Source organism: Bubalus bubalis, chromosome 1, assembly GCF_019923935.1.
Source record: "Bubalus bubalis isolate 160015118507 breed Murrah chromosome 1, NDDB_SH_1, whole genome shotgun sequence".
In the NCBI taxonomy this organism is placed as follows: domain Eukaryota; kingdom Metazoa; phylum Chordata; class Mammalia; order Artiodactyla; family Bovidae; genus Bubalus; species Bubalus bubalis.
In genome coordinates, this window is record NC_059157.1 from 119374215 (window position 1) to 119387648 (window position 13434).

At 40.2% G+C, this 13434-nt stretch overlaps 1 protein-coding gene across 2 annotated transcripts in view; it reads left to right on the plus strand.

The window, feature by feature from the left end:
- Positions 1-13434, plus strand: part of ATP13A4 (ATPase 13A4) — a 128019-nt gene that overhangs the window by 96220 nt on the left and 18365 nt on the right. For both annotated transcript variants that reach the window (XM_006059758.4, XM_025286361.3), the window contains exons 18-25: positions 226-350; positions 1805-1968; positions 2800-2922; positions 4364-4443; positions 6352-6394; positions 6790-6899; positions 8731-8827; positions 10142-10214. In XM_006059758.4, the coding sequence (XP_006059820.3) occupies positions 226-350; positions 1805-1968; positions 2800-2922; positions 4364-4443; positions 6352-6394; positions 6790-6899; positions 8731-8827; positions 10142-10214 (815 nt within the window). The remainder of the gene's footprint in view (positions 1-225; positions 351-1804; positions 1969-2799; positions 2923-4363; positions 4444-6351; positions 6395-6789; positions 6900-8730; positions 8828-10141; positions 10215-13434) is intronic.

Here is a 13434-nt window from a genome sequence, read left to right on the forward strand (position 1 = left end):
CTCTCTTCCTCTCAATTCCATCAGAGCAAATGTCTCCATATCCTTGTGCCCTCTCTTGTCTTTTTTCTGGAAGGTTCCTGCACATATTCAGGGCCTCAGCAATGGTGCGTGAATGAGTGAGTAGAGACCACTCTGAGAGGACGATATCTGTCATTGTTTTTGTTTTGCTTCCTGTAAGAAAGACTATAATGGGTGATTTCTGTTCAATCATTCATACACTTCCAGGGACCAGGTAGAATCAGACCTGATATTTCTGGGACTGCTGATCTTGGAGAATCGACTGAAGGAAGAGACAAAATCTGTCCTTGAAGAGCTTATCTCAGCCCGGATAAGGACTGTGATGATCACAGGTATAGAACAAAATACGTGGGTGAAAACAGGAAGAAATTGATGCAGAAATAGACATAGTTCTCTCAAAAGCAAATCTTTTTGACTCCCTAATATGGGCCAGGCACCATTCTAGATGCTGGAGATGGGCAACAAGAAAGGCAAAGTTACTGTTCTCACTGAGTTTTCACTCACGTGGGTTAAGATAGAAAATCAGTCAATCAATCAAATCAAATAAACAGCTAACAATAAGTGTTACAAGCTACGTAAAACAAAACAGGCTGATGTGGTTAAGTGTGTCTGACCGGCTACTTTAGATGAGGTGTTCCTTCTGAGAGGGGACTTTCAAAATAACACTTGAATAAGAAGACTTAAGCCACGCAGAGATGTTGATTTCATTGTTAAATATTCAGAGAAGAAGAATGCTCAGTCAGCGTAGTCTGTACACTATGCTGAAGGCCCATCAAATGAGATCTATGATTCTGGAAATTATGAAATGTCCCTCTAGTCTCACTCTCAAACTCCAAATCACAAACAAGGGAATGATGAGACAGGATCACGCAAGAGAAATGTGTAAAATTTCCTAATGAATGCTTCTGAGTGGAGAGTCAATGAGTTCCTTAAGTATTTACATTTTTTGAGTGTGTGTTGCCTTCCCTTTCTCTGCTCTCAAAATCAGATGCATTTAGCTCTATGAATTGTGGCATCAAGATACAGTCTTTCCCCACCAAAGAATTCTCTCTCCACCCTACTGCCCTTGAACTCAGTTCTATGTTGGGGACTCAAGTGTACCTTCACCTCCCCTATGGTACTTCTCTATCCTCCTCCGCTACCCGCCCCTCCAAACCAAGAGATTTTTGGATCACTTTTACCCTCTCCTTTCTGAGCCCCTCAGTCCAACTTCTAGGTGTTGCTGATTTAATTTACTACTTACTAGAATTCCCCTTATATTATGGCTCTTCCATTTCAAAATTTTTATTTAACAATTATTGTATGGATTCTCAGAATCTATTTTTAACCAGTTAGATTTATGTAGAAGTAAGAACTCATGGCTCACAACCTTCCCTCTTCACCTCTTTCCTCATATTGAAATTTCTGTCCTGCTTCTTCCCTTGCTTGGTTGTAATTTTTCTGAAGAATTGTCTTTGGATGAGGTGAAAGGGAGATATGCTTTCTGATCTATTATATACCCTGAAATATCTTTCTTGGCTTTGACAAGGGAGTGGTGTCTTGCCTAGGTATAGGAAGTTTGGGTTAGAGTCTTTCTTTAAAAGTTTTTATTGGAGTATAGTTGACTTACAATGCTGTGTTAGTTTCAGGTGTACAGCAGTGATTCAGTTATATATTTTTATGTTTACACATCATTTTATATATAGTTTTACACAGTTTATAAGTATTTATACATAGTTTTCCAGGCTCTGCATGAATTGGTTCTGTCTCTTCAATCCCATTTTGGGGTACTCTTCCTTTCTTCTAGGTGACAATCTTCAGACTGCCATAACAGTGGCCAGAAAGTCTGGAATGGTTTCTGAAAGCCAGAAAGTCATTCTCATTGAAGCAAATGAAACAACGGGGTCCTCATCAGCATCTATTTCTTGGAAACTACTAGAAGAGAAGAAACACATTGCATACGGGAATCAGGTATACCTACAATCAGACCTTCTGCCGTATGACCTAACTCATCACACGGTGTTGGCCTCTGAGCAGCTTTGACTGGCAGAGGTGTGCCTGTGACCTGGGGTCAACATACATCTTCAGATGTCTAACATGTATGCAGTTCAAAGCACTCAACTATATCACTTTACCATACCATTCATACTGAGTTTTAAAGTATGGTGTTTTCCTGGATGCTGGAAATAATACATTCTATTAAACTTAAAAAAGTCTTTAGAAAGAATATAGTAAGTGAGACTGCAAATCTATTTCCCTTTTTCCCCTTGCTAGCCAGCTATCCCATTGAGTTCAAAGTGGATTTAGTCCCTAGGAGAGACACTGCTGTGTGCACTGGAAAATCAGACCATGTCTTCAAGATGGGGGAAAAAAGTTTATTCATTTATCCCCAATCTTGTCAGTATCCTATCTCTATTGTGTCCTTGTGAAACAATATTAATTCTGCTAGCAAAAAAAAAAAAAAAAAAAGGAAAGGAAAGTTTTCACTTCAGGAAGAGATTTATTAAGCTGCAATGCTTTCATATTTTACACTTAAAATGTGTGAAATGTGCTTTTCTCTGGGACTCACTGAGATCAAATCAGGATGCGGACAGGACATGAGTGTTAGTTATCCTCCTGTTCACTAGAGGCCGTTGATGTGCAAAGATTGATCCAGCAAAGAGAAAGTGCTTCTCTGAGGAAACAAGGCTGGAGTGTGACTTTTAAAGAGAGACCGCAGACTGTCATAGTTGCTTTTGCTTAGATATGCTTGTGATCCTAACCACCTTATCAAGTCTAAAATAACTGTGTCTTGCTTTGCAGGACAGTTACATTAATATCAGGGAAGAAATCTCTGATAATAGCAAAGAAGGAAGTTACCATTTTGCTCTAAATGGAAAATCCTTCCAGGTTATAAGTCAACATTTCAGTAGCCTACTGCCAAAGGTAAGTTCTAACATGGTACCTATCTCCTGGTAAAGATGCTAACAATGTCAAAGAGCACAATAGTAAGTGATTTCAAACCTTTAACTAGGTTACCTATACCTACAGAATGTATCTTAAGGAAAGCAGATAGTTTTGCAGAGGTCACTGTTTAATTTTGTGCTAGATTTAAAATAAGTAAACTTGATTAACCAATTATCCATCAACTGTAGGATTAAAGCATTGGTGATTTCTCAAGTGATAAGCTTGCTTTGAGGTAGCTGTCACTATACTGCCATGATTGAGGGGGTCTCACAGTATAGTGGAATCCAGCTTATACAGGAAGGTAGGCCAAGGATGGGGCTTCCCAGGTGGTACTAGTGGTAGAGAACCCTCCTGCCAATGCAGGAGACTTAAGAGAGGTGAGTTCGATCCCTAGATCAGGAGGATCTTCTGGAGAAGGAAATAGCAACCCACTCCAGTATTGTTGCCTGGCGAATCCCATGGACAGAGGAGCCTGATGGGCTATAGTCCATGGGGTTGCACAGAGTCGGACACAACTGAAGCAACACAGCAAGGCAGACCAAGAATAGAGGAATTCCACTAGGCTTTTGATAGAGAATCTCTATACAAAAGAGTGTCAAACTTAAACCCATAGTGGGGGCTGTTAAGTTATATATATAAAACTTCTGAACAAACTAGAGGAGGATTATGTCCATAGTAAAGCAAAATGATTTATTTGCATTCAATTGCTCATTATCTTGGGTACTGTTTAAGAAAAAAAAAGAATGAAGACTTAAACTGAGTGAACTCTAAGCTGAGTTTACTGCCAAGAGGAGCAGGGAGCATACAGCTGTAACAGAAGAATTTAGACTCTGTTGGATGGAGCTCAGGTTGATGGAACTGGTAGAGGTTTTTATACAACAATCAATGAATGTTTCATAAGCCAAATCAGGTTGGAGATATCACCTGAGTCTCACAATTGGTCAAGCCCAGATAGTATGGCTAAGTCGAAGGCTACAGATAATCACTCTGTCATCACGAGGTTGTTTCTCTGCTAGATTCAAATGAGTTTTCCAAAAAGCAGTTGCCTCCTTTCCTGCTTTTGGGATCCTGACATCATTTTATCTTGCAGTTTCTCATACTCTACTGGTTTAAGGTTCTATTAAGCTCCAGATTTTTCAGGACCACAATCTCCATAGCAGCTGAGTTAAATTCTTGTAGGTCATTGTTTTCTTCAACTCTGTCTATTAAGTAGTCATCTTTACTGATTTTAGTCTTCCTGATCACTAACCTGATGACCAAAGTCTCAATATCTGTCTTAAAATCCGAAGGAAGACTTCTTAGAAACACTGTTTTCTCACTCATGGATATCATTAACCAGTCAATGTTCTGAATGCCATCAGTTATTTCAGGTATGACCAGCTGACATGATTAAAACGTTTCCCTTTTGCGTTTTTTACAGATACTGATGAATGGAACCATCTTTGCAAGAATGTCTCCAGGGCAGAAATCCAGTCTGGTGGAAGAATTTCAGAAACTAGAGTAGGTTCTTTACCAATTCAGGTAGTGTAAAGTGCATACAGGCATAACAGGGAGAAAGTAAGAGGTACAGGAAGTCACTCAGTTGTTTAAGGCAGTGTTTGTTTGTTTTATAATTTCTTTCTTTTCTTTTAAAATTTAAATTTATTACTATTTTTAATTGAAGGATAATTGCTTTGCAGAATTGGCTTCCCTTGTGGCTCAGCTGGTAAAGAATCTGCCTGCAATGCGGGAGACCTGGGTTGGATCTCTGGGTTGGGACGATCCCCTGGAGAAGGGAAAGGCTACCCAATCCAGTATTCTGGCCTGGAGAATTCCATGGGCTGAATAGTCCATAGGGTCGCAAAGAGTAGGACACGACTGAGCGACTTTCACTTTCACTGCCAAAAATCAACATGAATCAACCATAGGTATACATATGTCCCCTCCTCTTTTATTTTTATATTTTAAACATTTATATATCTGGCTGGGCCAGGTCTTAGTTGTAGCACACAGGATTTTAGGTCTTCGTTGCAGCCTGTGGGTTCTAGTTCCCTGACCATGGATCTAACCCAGGTCCCCTGCACTGGGAGTGCAGAGTCTTAGCTCTGGACCACCAAGGAAGTCCAGGGCAGGGTTCTTAATGTAGCTACTCATGACAGTCTCCTCAGGAGCTTTGAAAAATTAGCAATACCAGGACACCACCATCTAGAGATTCTGATTCAGTTACTCATGTGGGTGCTTGGACATTCTAAAAGTTCCTTTCATAAGTCAATTTTGCATCTAGAATTGAGAATCCCACTGAACTAGAACATAAGGGGCACAAGAAATAACTCTGAAAGGTCATTTGAACTTGACTTCTGAAGGTACAATGAAAATGTACACTTTATTTTTACAAATTATTTTTATCGTTATGATATATGGGGGACTCCTATAACAAGAGAGAGATTCACATAACCCTGAAATATTAAACCATTCTTATGCAAAGAATCTTGTCCATCCTAAATTAGAAAGATACTCTTAATACAAAGTGTCTCCATTAACAGAATCCCATCATGTGGGATCCTTTATTTCCTGTTAATGGAACTCCATGGAGTCTCTGAGGCTTTCTCTGCCTCTGGTACTGGACAACACCCACACAACTCCCGCTCCTGTGCACTTGATTCAGTCACTGACAGGGCAAACAGTCCTCTCTTCTGAACATGGCCGAAAACCTCTGCAGTAAACTCGTTGTCTTAGGTAGCAGTGTGGAAGAGAAGTACCGCAAATTGTGCAAACACTGTCAGATTGCTCCTACCTTAAAAAACAGACTATCTTCATCAACAATTCAAGATAGCAGTGTCCGTTCAGCCTTGAAAATCTATCCTGAAATAGAGATATATTTTGTTTCTTCAACTTTTGATCCTGGCAGCCCATTTTTGAGTCACTCAAGTGACTGCTGACACAGTGGATTTCCTCTCCGGTGACTAAACATTACCAACAACTAATTTTTATTTATCATTTTAGAATGCCCCACCTCACTGAATACTCATAATGCTTTGTAGGGGAGATGAATGATAGTCAAAATGGAAAGTTATCAGGTCAAAGATCTAGATCTTCTTGTTTCAAACCCTGTGCCCTTCCCACCATGCCATGCTGTCATATAATGATGAACTTCCTGTTTTACAGCTGACAGAGTTGCCTCCTAGATAGTGAAGTGCAGGGTCTCCTTGAAGCACCTGGACTTAGGACGGCTATGTTGGTTTTCATAATCCATTCAGGAACTGCTGAGTCAAACTCTACTTTTGGTCAAACCAGACTGTTAGGGAAACTCCCTTAAAATAAATAAGTTTGAGTCTTAAGTAATAAAGTTTATTTCATCTTTTTAATTAGAACAATTAGTAGTAAGATTGCTTTGATCTCCTCTACAATTGACACTTTGTTCCCTTTTAGTTACTTTGTAGGTATGTGTGGTGATGGAGCCAATGACTGTGGGGTAAGTAGCTGCCAGTGGGGGGCCATCGTCTTGCCCTCAACTGTATTTGCTCCAAGACCAATAAGACATAGCATCTCTGGGGTTATGTACCATCTCCATTCCTCTTGATGGAGAAACTGATAGGGAGGATTTGGGAAGGTTTGGACCAGAGCCACACAATGACTCAATGACCAGAATGGACTGAATGGAGCAGAATTTGGCTCCAGAGCCTGAACTTCTTTGGCTACGTGTCGGAGTGACATCCTTTCTTATGTGGTAGGCAGAGCAAAGTATAATCATCTTCTGGCCAGAGCTTGGGCCTACAAGCCACCTTGTGGCCAGATTAACTAGCCTTTCTTATGCAGCCTCAGGAGAGATGTATGTGAGTAGACAGTAAGCTGACTCTTTGCTTTCAGGCTTTGAAAATGGCTCATGTGGGCGTCTCTTTATCAGAGCAGGAGGCATCTGTGGCTTCACCTTTCACCTCCAAAACTCCAAACATTGAATGTGTACCTCACCTTATCAAGTAAGTAGGTACTTTCCTCCAGCATTGTTTTAACCTCTCTTGACTTTTAGGTGTAGATCCCTTTATTCTGCAAAAAACAGGGGAAATGTGTGTCCCTGGGTGGAAAGGGTGCTTTGTGGGAGAAAGCAAAGATTCTACTTTGGGGTGGATTTACCTCCTGGGAAAGCAGTGGCATTTCTAATAAAAACCACTGAATAGATTATTTTTAGAAGATTGGAATCTGGAACTTGCTGCTGCTTTGAAAATGGTAGTCATACTCTTAGTATTTTTTTGACTATATCTCCTTAGATACTTTCTTAATGAAGGATTTACAGAAACCCTCTCCTCCCTATCTGTCTTCCTTTCCTCTTGTGTCTTTAAACTTCTTTGGAATATCCTTCCTATCCCCGGTTTCCAGAATATTTATTCATCTTTGCTGCTTCTACTACAGTTTCCCTTGTGCTTCGTTCTCCTCCCCCATTCCAGAATATGTACTTCTGTTGCATTTTGTTTGAATAGAGATGGTGAGCATTGTGGCTGCTTTTGGTTATTATAACTAGTATGTGTTTACAGTTTATGAAGTGCCAGCCTGGAATTGTAGGGATGGTCATTATTTCTTTTACAAACAAAGAACCTGAGACTCTGAGAACTTCATGTAGCCAAGCTCACTGCCATATAAGATTGAAGATTGTATTAGAATTAATTTTGCTTCAATATGTTTTATGTACAAATGTCATACTCTTTCCACTACATTAAAGTAATGTTTTGATTAGCTCCTCCCCATTTAAAAAATGTATTCATGCACTCGACAAATATTTATAAAGCAGGGACTCAGTACCCAGAACTGTTGGAGGCCCTGGGAATCCAGAAGCAAATAAATCAAACATTCCTTGATCTCACAAAGCTTTCTTCTGATGAAGAAGCCAGACAATAACACATACACAGATAAATCAGGAGTAGTGTGAAAAGTCATGAGATAGCTCAGGTGATGGAATCAATTTCTTCAGATGTGGTTGTGTCGGGGCGCCTTTCTCAGGAGGTGAGGGAGGAGGAAAAACTACCTTCTAGGTGGAGTTAACTACAGCAGCAAAACCCTGATACAGGAAAATGTTTGATTTGAGGATCAGATTTTGGAATCCCAGGAAACTATTCCAACCAGAAGTAAATTTAAATTCTTCTTTGTTTTCCCAGATAAAAGTGATATTTGATAAGTAATCTATTTTAAGCTTTAAATTTATACCATTTACTCAAAATCAATCAACAGTAACACAAATGAACATGCTCATTGATTCCAGCCTCTTTAAGTTGGATGCAAGCCTTATTTGAGTGTGCATATTATTTTAGTTCAGTTTTAGAAAAAGTTGGGACTGCCAAATGAAATTTGAATGAGATGTTTGCCAAACCCCTTTAGCACCTGGAGCATGAAAATAGCCCCCAAACCTGCAATCTTATTTAAATTCCTTAGTTCACGGATGAAGAAAACTGTGACCAAGAGGAGGAAAATGAACTTCCAAGTCACATTAGTGAATAATTATGAACTCTGGGACTATTTCTCAAGTCTCCTGACTCGGAGCTGAAATAATGCTCATAGACAGGACCAAAGTAACTCCATATCTGGGCTTCAAAGCTCGACCAAAGGCTGGTGGACCTTGGACTGGAATTAGTCTTCATTGAAAATCTAGCATACTGACCACTGATTCCCACTGACTTAATACTGTCCAGTCTGTTAGACAAACAATCAAATTATCAGGCTTTGATTTCTTCTGAGCTCAGCTGAACAGCACAGGATAACTGACCTCATTTCCTCCTGTGATTTTCATTTCATTACTTTCTCATTTTTTTTCTCATGCAGGGAAGGCCGTGCAGCTCTCGTCACCTCATTTTGCATGTTTAAGTACATGGCTTTGTACAGCATGATTCAATATGTTGGTGTTCTGCTGCTCTACTGGGTATGACTTGGGACCTAGTCTCTTGGTTAGTGAGAGCTAAAAGTAGTGGTCACTTTCAATCTGCAATGCCTTTTAAAGAAAGAGTGCAAATAGTATATTTCAGGCTTCTTTGGCGACTCAAACAGTAAAGAGTCCGCCTGCAATGTGAGAGATAGGGTTCAATTGGGAAGATCCCCTGGAGAAGGGAATGGCAACCCACTCCAGTATTCTTGCCTGGAGAATTCCATGGACAGAGGAGCCTGATGTACTATGGTCCATAGGGTCTCAAAGAGTCGGGCATGACTGAGCGACTAAGCACACACAACAACTAACTTACTAAATTCCTGAAAATTTAGCAATTGACTTTCATGAGTTAGTACAAAGCAGCATATCACTGATTCCTTGAATATAGGGATTTGAAAATAGGCATATCATATCCCCCAAAGTACATAGATCTTGTGATAGCTTTTATTATTTAACAAAATATCAAAGAAGAAAAGACATATCTGTTTGTGAATTCAACCTATAGGCTTCTTCTATTGACTAACCCTGAGAAAGGGAATTCCACTCGTGCTGAAGGTATCCAGATTCACCTCTATGTCTTACTCTCTTGCTCCTGGGTTGAAGGTTTTACTTCTGTTGCTTTCAGATTATATAACTCCTTTCCCTTTCACTGATGAATGGGCTGAAAAAGCAGAGGCTGGTTACAGAAATCTGGCCATATTTTGGAATCCCAGTAACTCATTATCCTCAAAAGTAGAGTCAAAAGTAGAAATAATGGGTAATCATTATTGCCTTTTCACGAAGGGGTTGGGGGGCAAGGAAGCAAGTTCCTTGAAATCAATAATACCTGAATATTTTTTTCTTAAGAATATCAGTATGCTTTATCAGGACTTTCTACACCCGAGAATGCAAATCATGGGTTTAGTTATTCTTATTTTCCCTTGATGAAATTTAGGTAAGATCACCCCATTTCTCATTTACCATTTAGAAAGTCCTATTTTGTTGTGCCAGACCAAACTCCAATCTTTCTGATAACAAGTAGAACAGAGAGAAGAGATGAATCTGGTAGAGTGAGGTGTTCCCCTCAACAAGGAGTGATAAAGATGTTCAAAGGCCCAGCCCAGAAAGCACACAGCGGTGTCCCTACTGATTAGGGAGAAGTTCACGGGCTTGTCTTTGATACTCTTGCTGACATGACCATGCCCCTGACCATATCGCCTTGGTCTTCTAATTGAAAATCCTATGTTGCCATGAGAAAATGAGTGCAGTTTATATCACATTTCATCCAGAAGGTTCTAACTTTTTTTGAGCCACTTTCATTTTTATTTTCAGGAGACAAACAACCTTTCAAATAACCAGTTTCTGTTCCAGGATCTGGCCATTACAACTATTATTGGTGTAACAAGTAAGACATCTTTTAAATTTTCTTCTCGGAGATGCTCCCCTGCACCTGTGTCGCTCTCTCCCTGTAGGGTTGGTCCACCATGAGAGGCAGTCGCTATAGCAGCAGTGATGCATGGCTTGTTCTCAAAGGGATATAGTCTGCAGGGAGAGAAAGAGGAAACAGAATCTTCAGTTTTAAGCGTTGAAAGAAAGTGTTATCCAAGGAAAAGCTGGCTAGTTATTTTACTGTTTTCCACAAAATATAGAGCTTCTATAAAGGGTCGCTAAACATTTAAAATGAAAAAAAGCACTTTGAAAATCAGGAACACTGTTTTCCATGTGCTTTTAAGTATAGTTATGGTCCAAATGTGCCCAATTTATAGAAGCTAAATGGCTTTCATGGTTTCCATTTCCAATCCTAGCCTCTCAGGATTTAGAACGGAGATTAAATGTAATCTTGCCATTATGCTACTCTCACCCACCACCTCCAACTATCAATAATATGTGAATTGTCTCCCCAGTTTCCCTGATGTGAGAATTTTTTCCCAACCTGACCACTAACCATCATCTTGACCATATTCTCTGCTTTTCTCTGTCACATATGAATGCCACCAGTTCCACTTGTACTTTTAATCCTACCTGTCCCTACCTCCTAAAGGATTTTGTTTCTGTAAAAAATCTTTTTTTCCACCATCAACTTTTCTTTGGTCTACTTGATCATTCCAGTCAGTGTATACATATATATTTTTGTATCTTCTTTCTTTAAGAAGCTCTTCCATGACCCAAAATCCACCATAAACTGCTGTCCCCTTTATTGTCAAACTTCCCAAGTAGTTGAGTAGACCAAATTTGTCCACTGCCATCTCTAACGCTACCGTCATTTTGTTTCAATCAGTCAGATTCTAACATTCAATGGAATGGATTTGGATTCTGAACCTGTGCTGCTGCTTGGTGGGAGGCAGTGGTTTCCTGGCAAATATTTAACAACCAGCTCCTCAAAAATTGTATATATACATGTATATATTTGGGCTTCCCTTGTGGCTCAGCCAGTAAAGAATCTGCCAGCAATGAGGGAGACCTGGGTTGGATCCCTGGGTTGCGAAGATTCCCTGGAGAAGGGAAAGGCTATCCACTCCAGTATTCTGGCCTGGAGAATTCTATGGACTGTATAGACCATGGGGTCGTAAAGAGTCAGACTCGACTGAGTGACTTTCACTTCACTTCATGTATACACACACACACACACACACACACACACACACATATGCATATGCATATGCATATAAGTTTGGGCTTCCCTGGAGGCTCAGGCAGTAAAGAATCTGCTTGCAATAAAGGAGATGGAGGTTTGCTCCCTGGCTCGGGAAGATCCCCTGGAGAAGGGAATGGCTACCCACTCCAGTATTCTTGCTTAGAGAATTCCATGGACAGAGGAGCCTGGTGGGCTACAGTTCATGGGGTTGCAAAGAATCAGACGCAACTGAGGGACTATCACTTTCATGCATATAAGTTTGCTGCTGCTGCTGCTAAGTCGCTTCAGTCGTGTCCGACTCTGTGAGACCCCATAGACGGCAGCCCACCAGGCTCCGCCATCCCTGGGATTCTCCAGGCAAGAACACTGGAGTGGGTTGCCATTTCCTTCTGCAATGCAGGAAAGTGAAAAGTGAAAGTGACATTGCTCAGTCGTGTCCGACTCCTTGAGACCCCATGGGCTGCAGCCCACCAGGCTCCTCCGTCCATGGGATTTTCCAAGCAAGAGTACTGGAGTGGGGTGCCATTGCCTTCTCTGCATTTAAGTTTACTATGAGCTTTACTAAAAAGAAAAATAAGTAGTGAACAATTAACAAATAATAATAAAATATACATTACTCTTTCTTGCAAATTCCATTTAACCAGTTGATTCTCACAGAATGCTTTAACTGAGTTTCATCAAAATCTTGTATCCTTAGTCACTATACAGTTGTGATTGATGACTGAAATAGTTTCAATGTGATGGTTGATGATATTTAGTTGATGATAAACTCTTGATGGTTTATCAACCATCAATAGTTGGTTGATGTTTTTCTTTTCCTGAATGAGCAAAACAACAAAGCCTTATGGTGAAACTTTAATCATCATGTGATTAAACTTTAATCATCATGTGATTAAACTTTAATCACATCCCATCAGTCATGTGAGCAACTCGTTTGCTAATTTGACTAACAATTCTTGAAAACTGGAAGGATATTTCCTCAGTTAAAAAACAATTGTTCATGATGTAATGGCTACAGATGTGACACACTTTTAAGTTCAATCTCCACTGTTAACTTCAAGAACAATGATAACGCTGCTGCTGCAGCTGCTGCTAAGTCTCTTCAGTCGTGTCCAACTCTGTGAGACCCCATAGACAGCAGCCCACCAGGCTCCCCCGTCCCTGGGATTCTCCAGGCAAGAACACTGGAGTGGGTTGCCATTTCCTTCTCCAATGCATGAAAGTGAAAAGTGAAAGTGAAGTCGCTCAGTCGTGTCCGACTCTTAGCGACCCCATGGACTGCAGCCTACCAGGCTCCTCCATCCATGGGATTTTCCAGGCAAGAGTACTGGAGTGGGGTGCCATTGTAGTAAAATCTTTACGACGTTGTCAGTTTTGAGTATTCATTATCTTTGTTTTTAAGATATTTATTTACTTGCTCTTTTATATAATTTTCTTTTAATAATGGCTGTGTTTAATAACTGACTTTTGAACTTCGCCACAGTTGGCTCTTGTGGTCTTGTATGAGCGGCTCTAGCCACCACTGGCTGGGAGGGTCCACATTACTCATACATTCAAAAATACCAGAATATACACACTATTGTATGTGAAGTAGGTAAACAGTGGGGGCCTACTGTATAGCACAGGGAGCTATACTCAATATCTTATAATAACATATAATGGAAAAGAATTTTAAATGTATATGTGTATGTGTGTGTGTATAACTGAACCACTTTGCTGTACTAGCTAACACAACACTGTAAATCAACTATACTTCATTTAAAAAGATGTACCAGTCTTAGATTGCCTCTTCCACGTGACTCCTGGTCTTGCTTTCACACTATTTCCACTATTTCCTCTAATACCTTCTCATCATCATATTAACAGCTATCACACCAACTCATCATTAAAAAAATTTGTTCAAAAGCTCTGCTTTCAGAGAACATACTCAAGGAGAGCAACCATTGTGTACTATTCACACCTCTGCTGCCACTTCCCCAACACTGCTCTT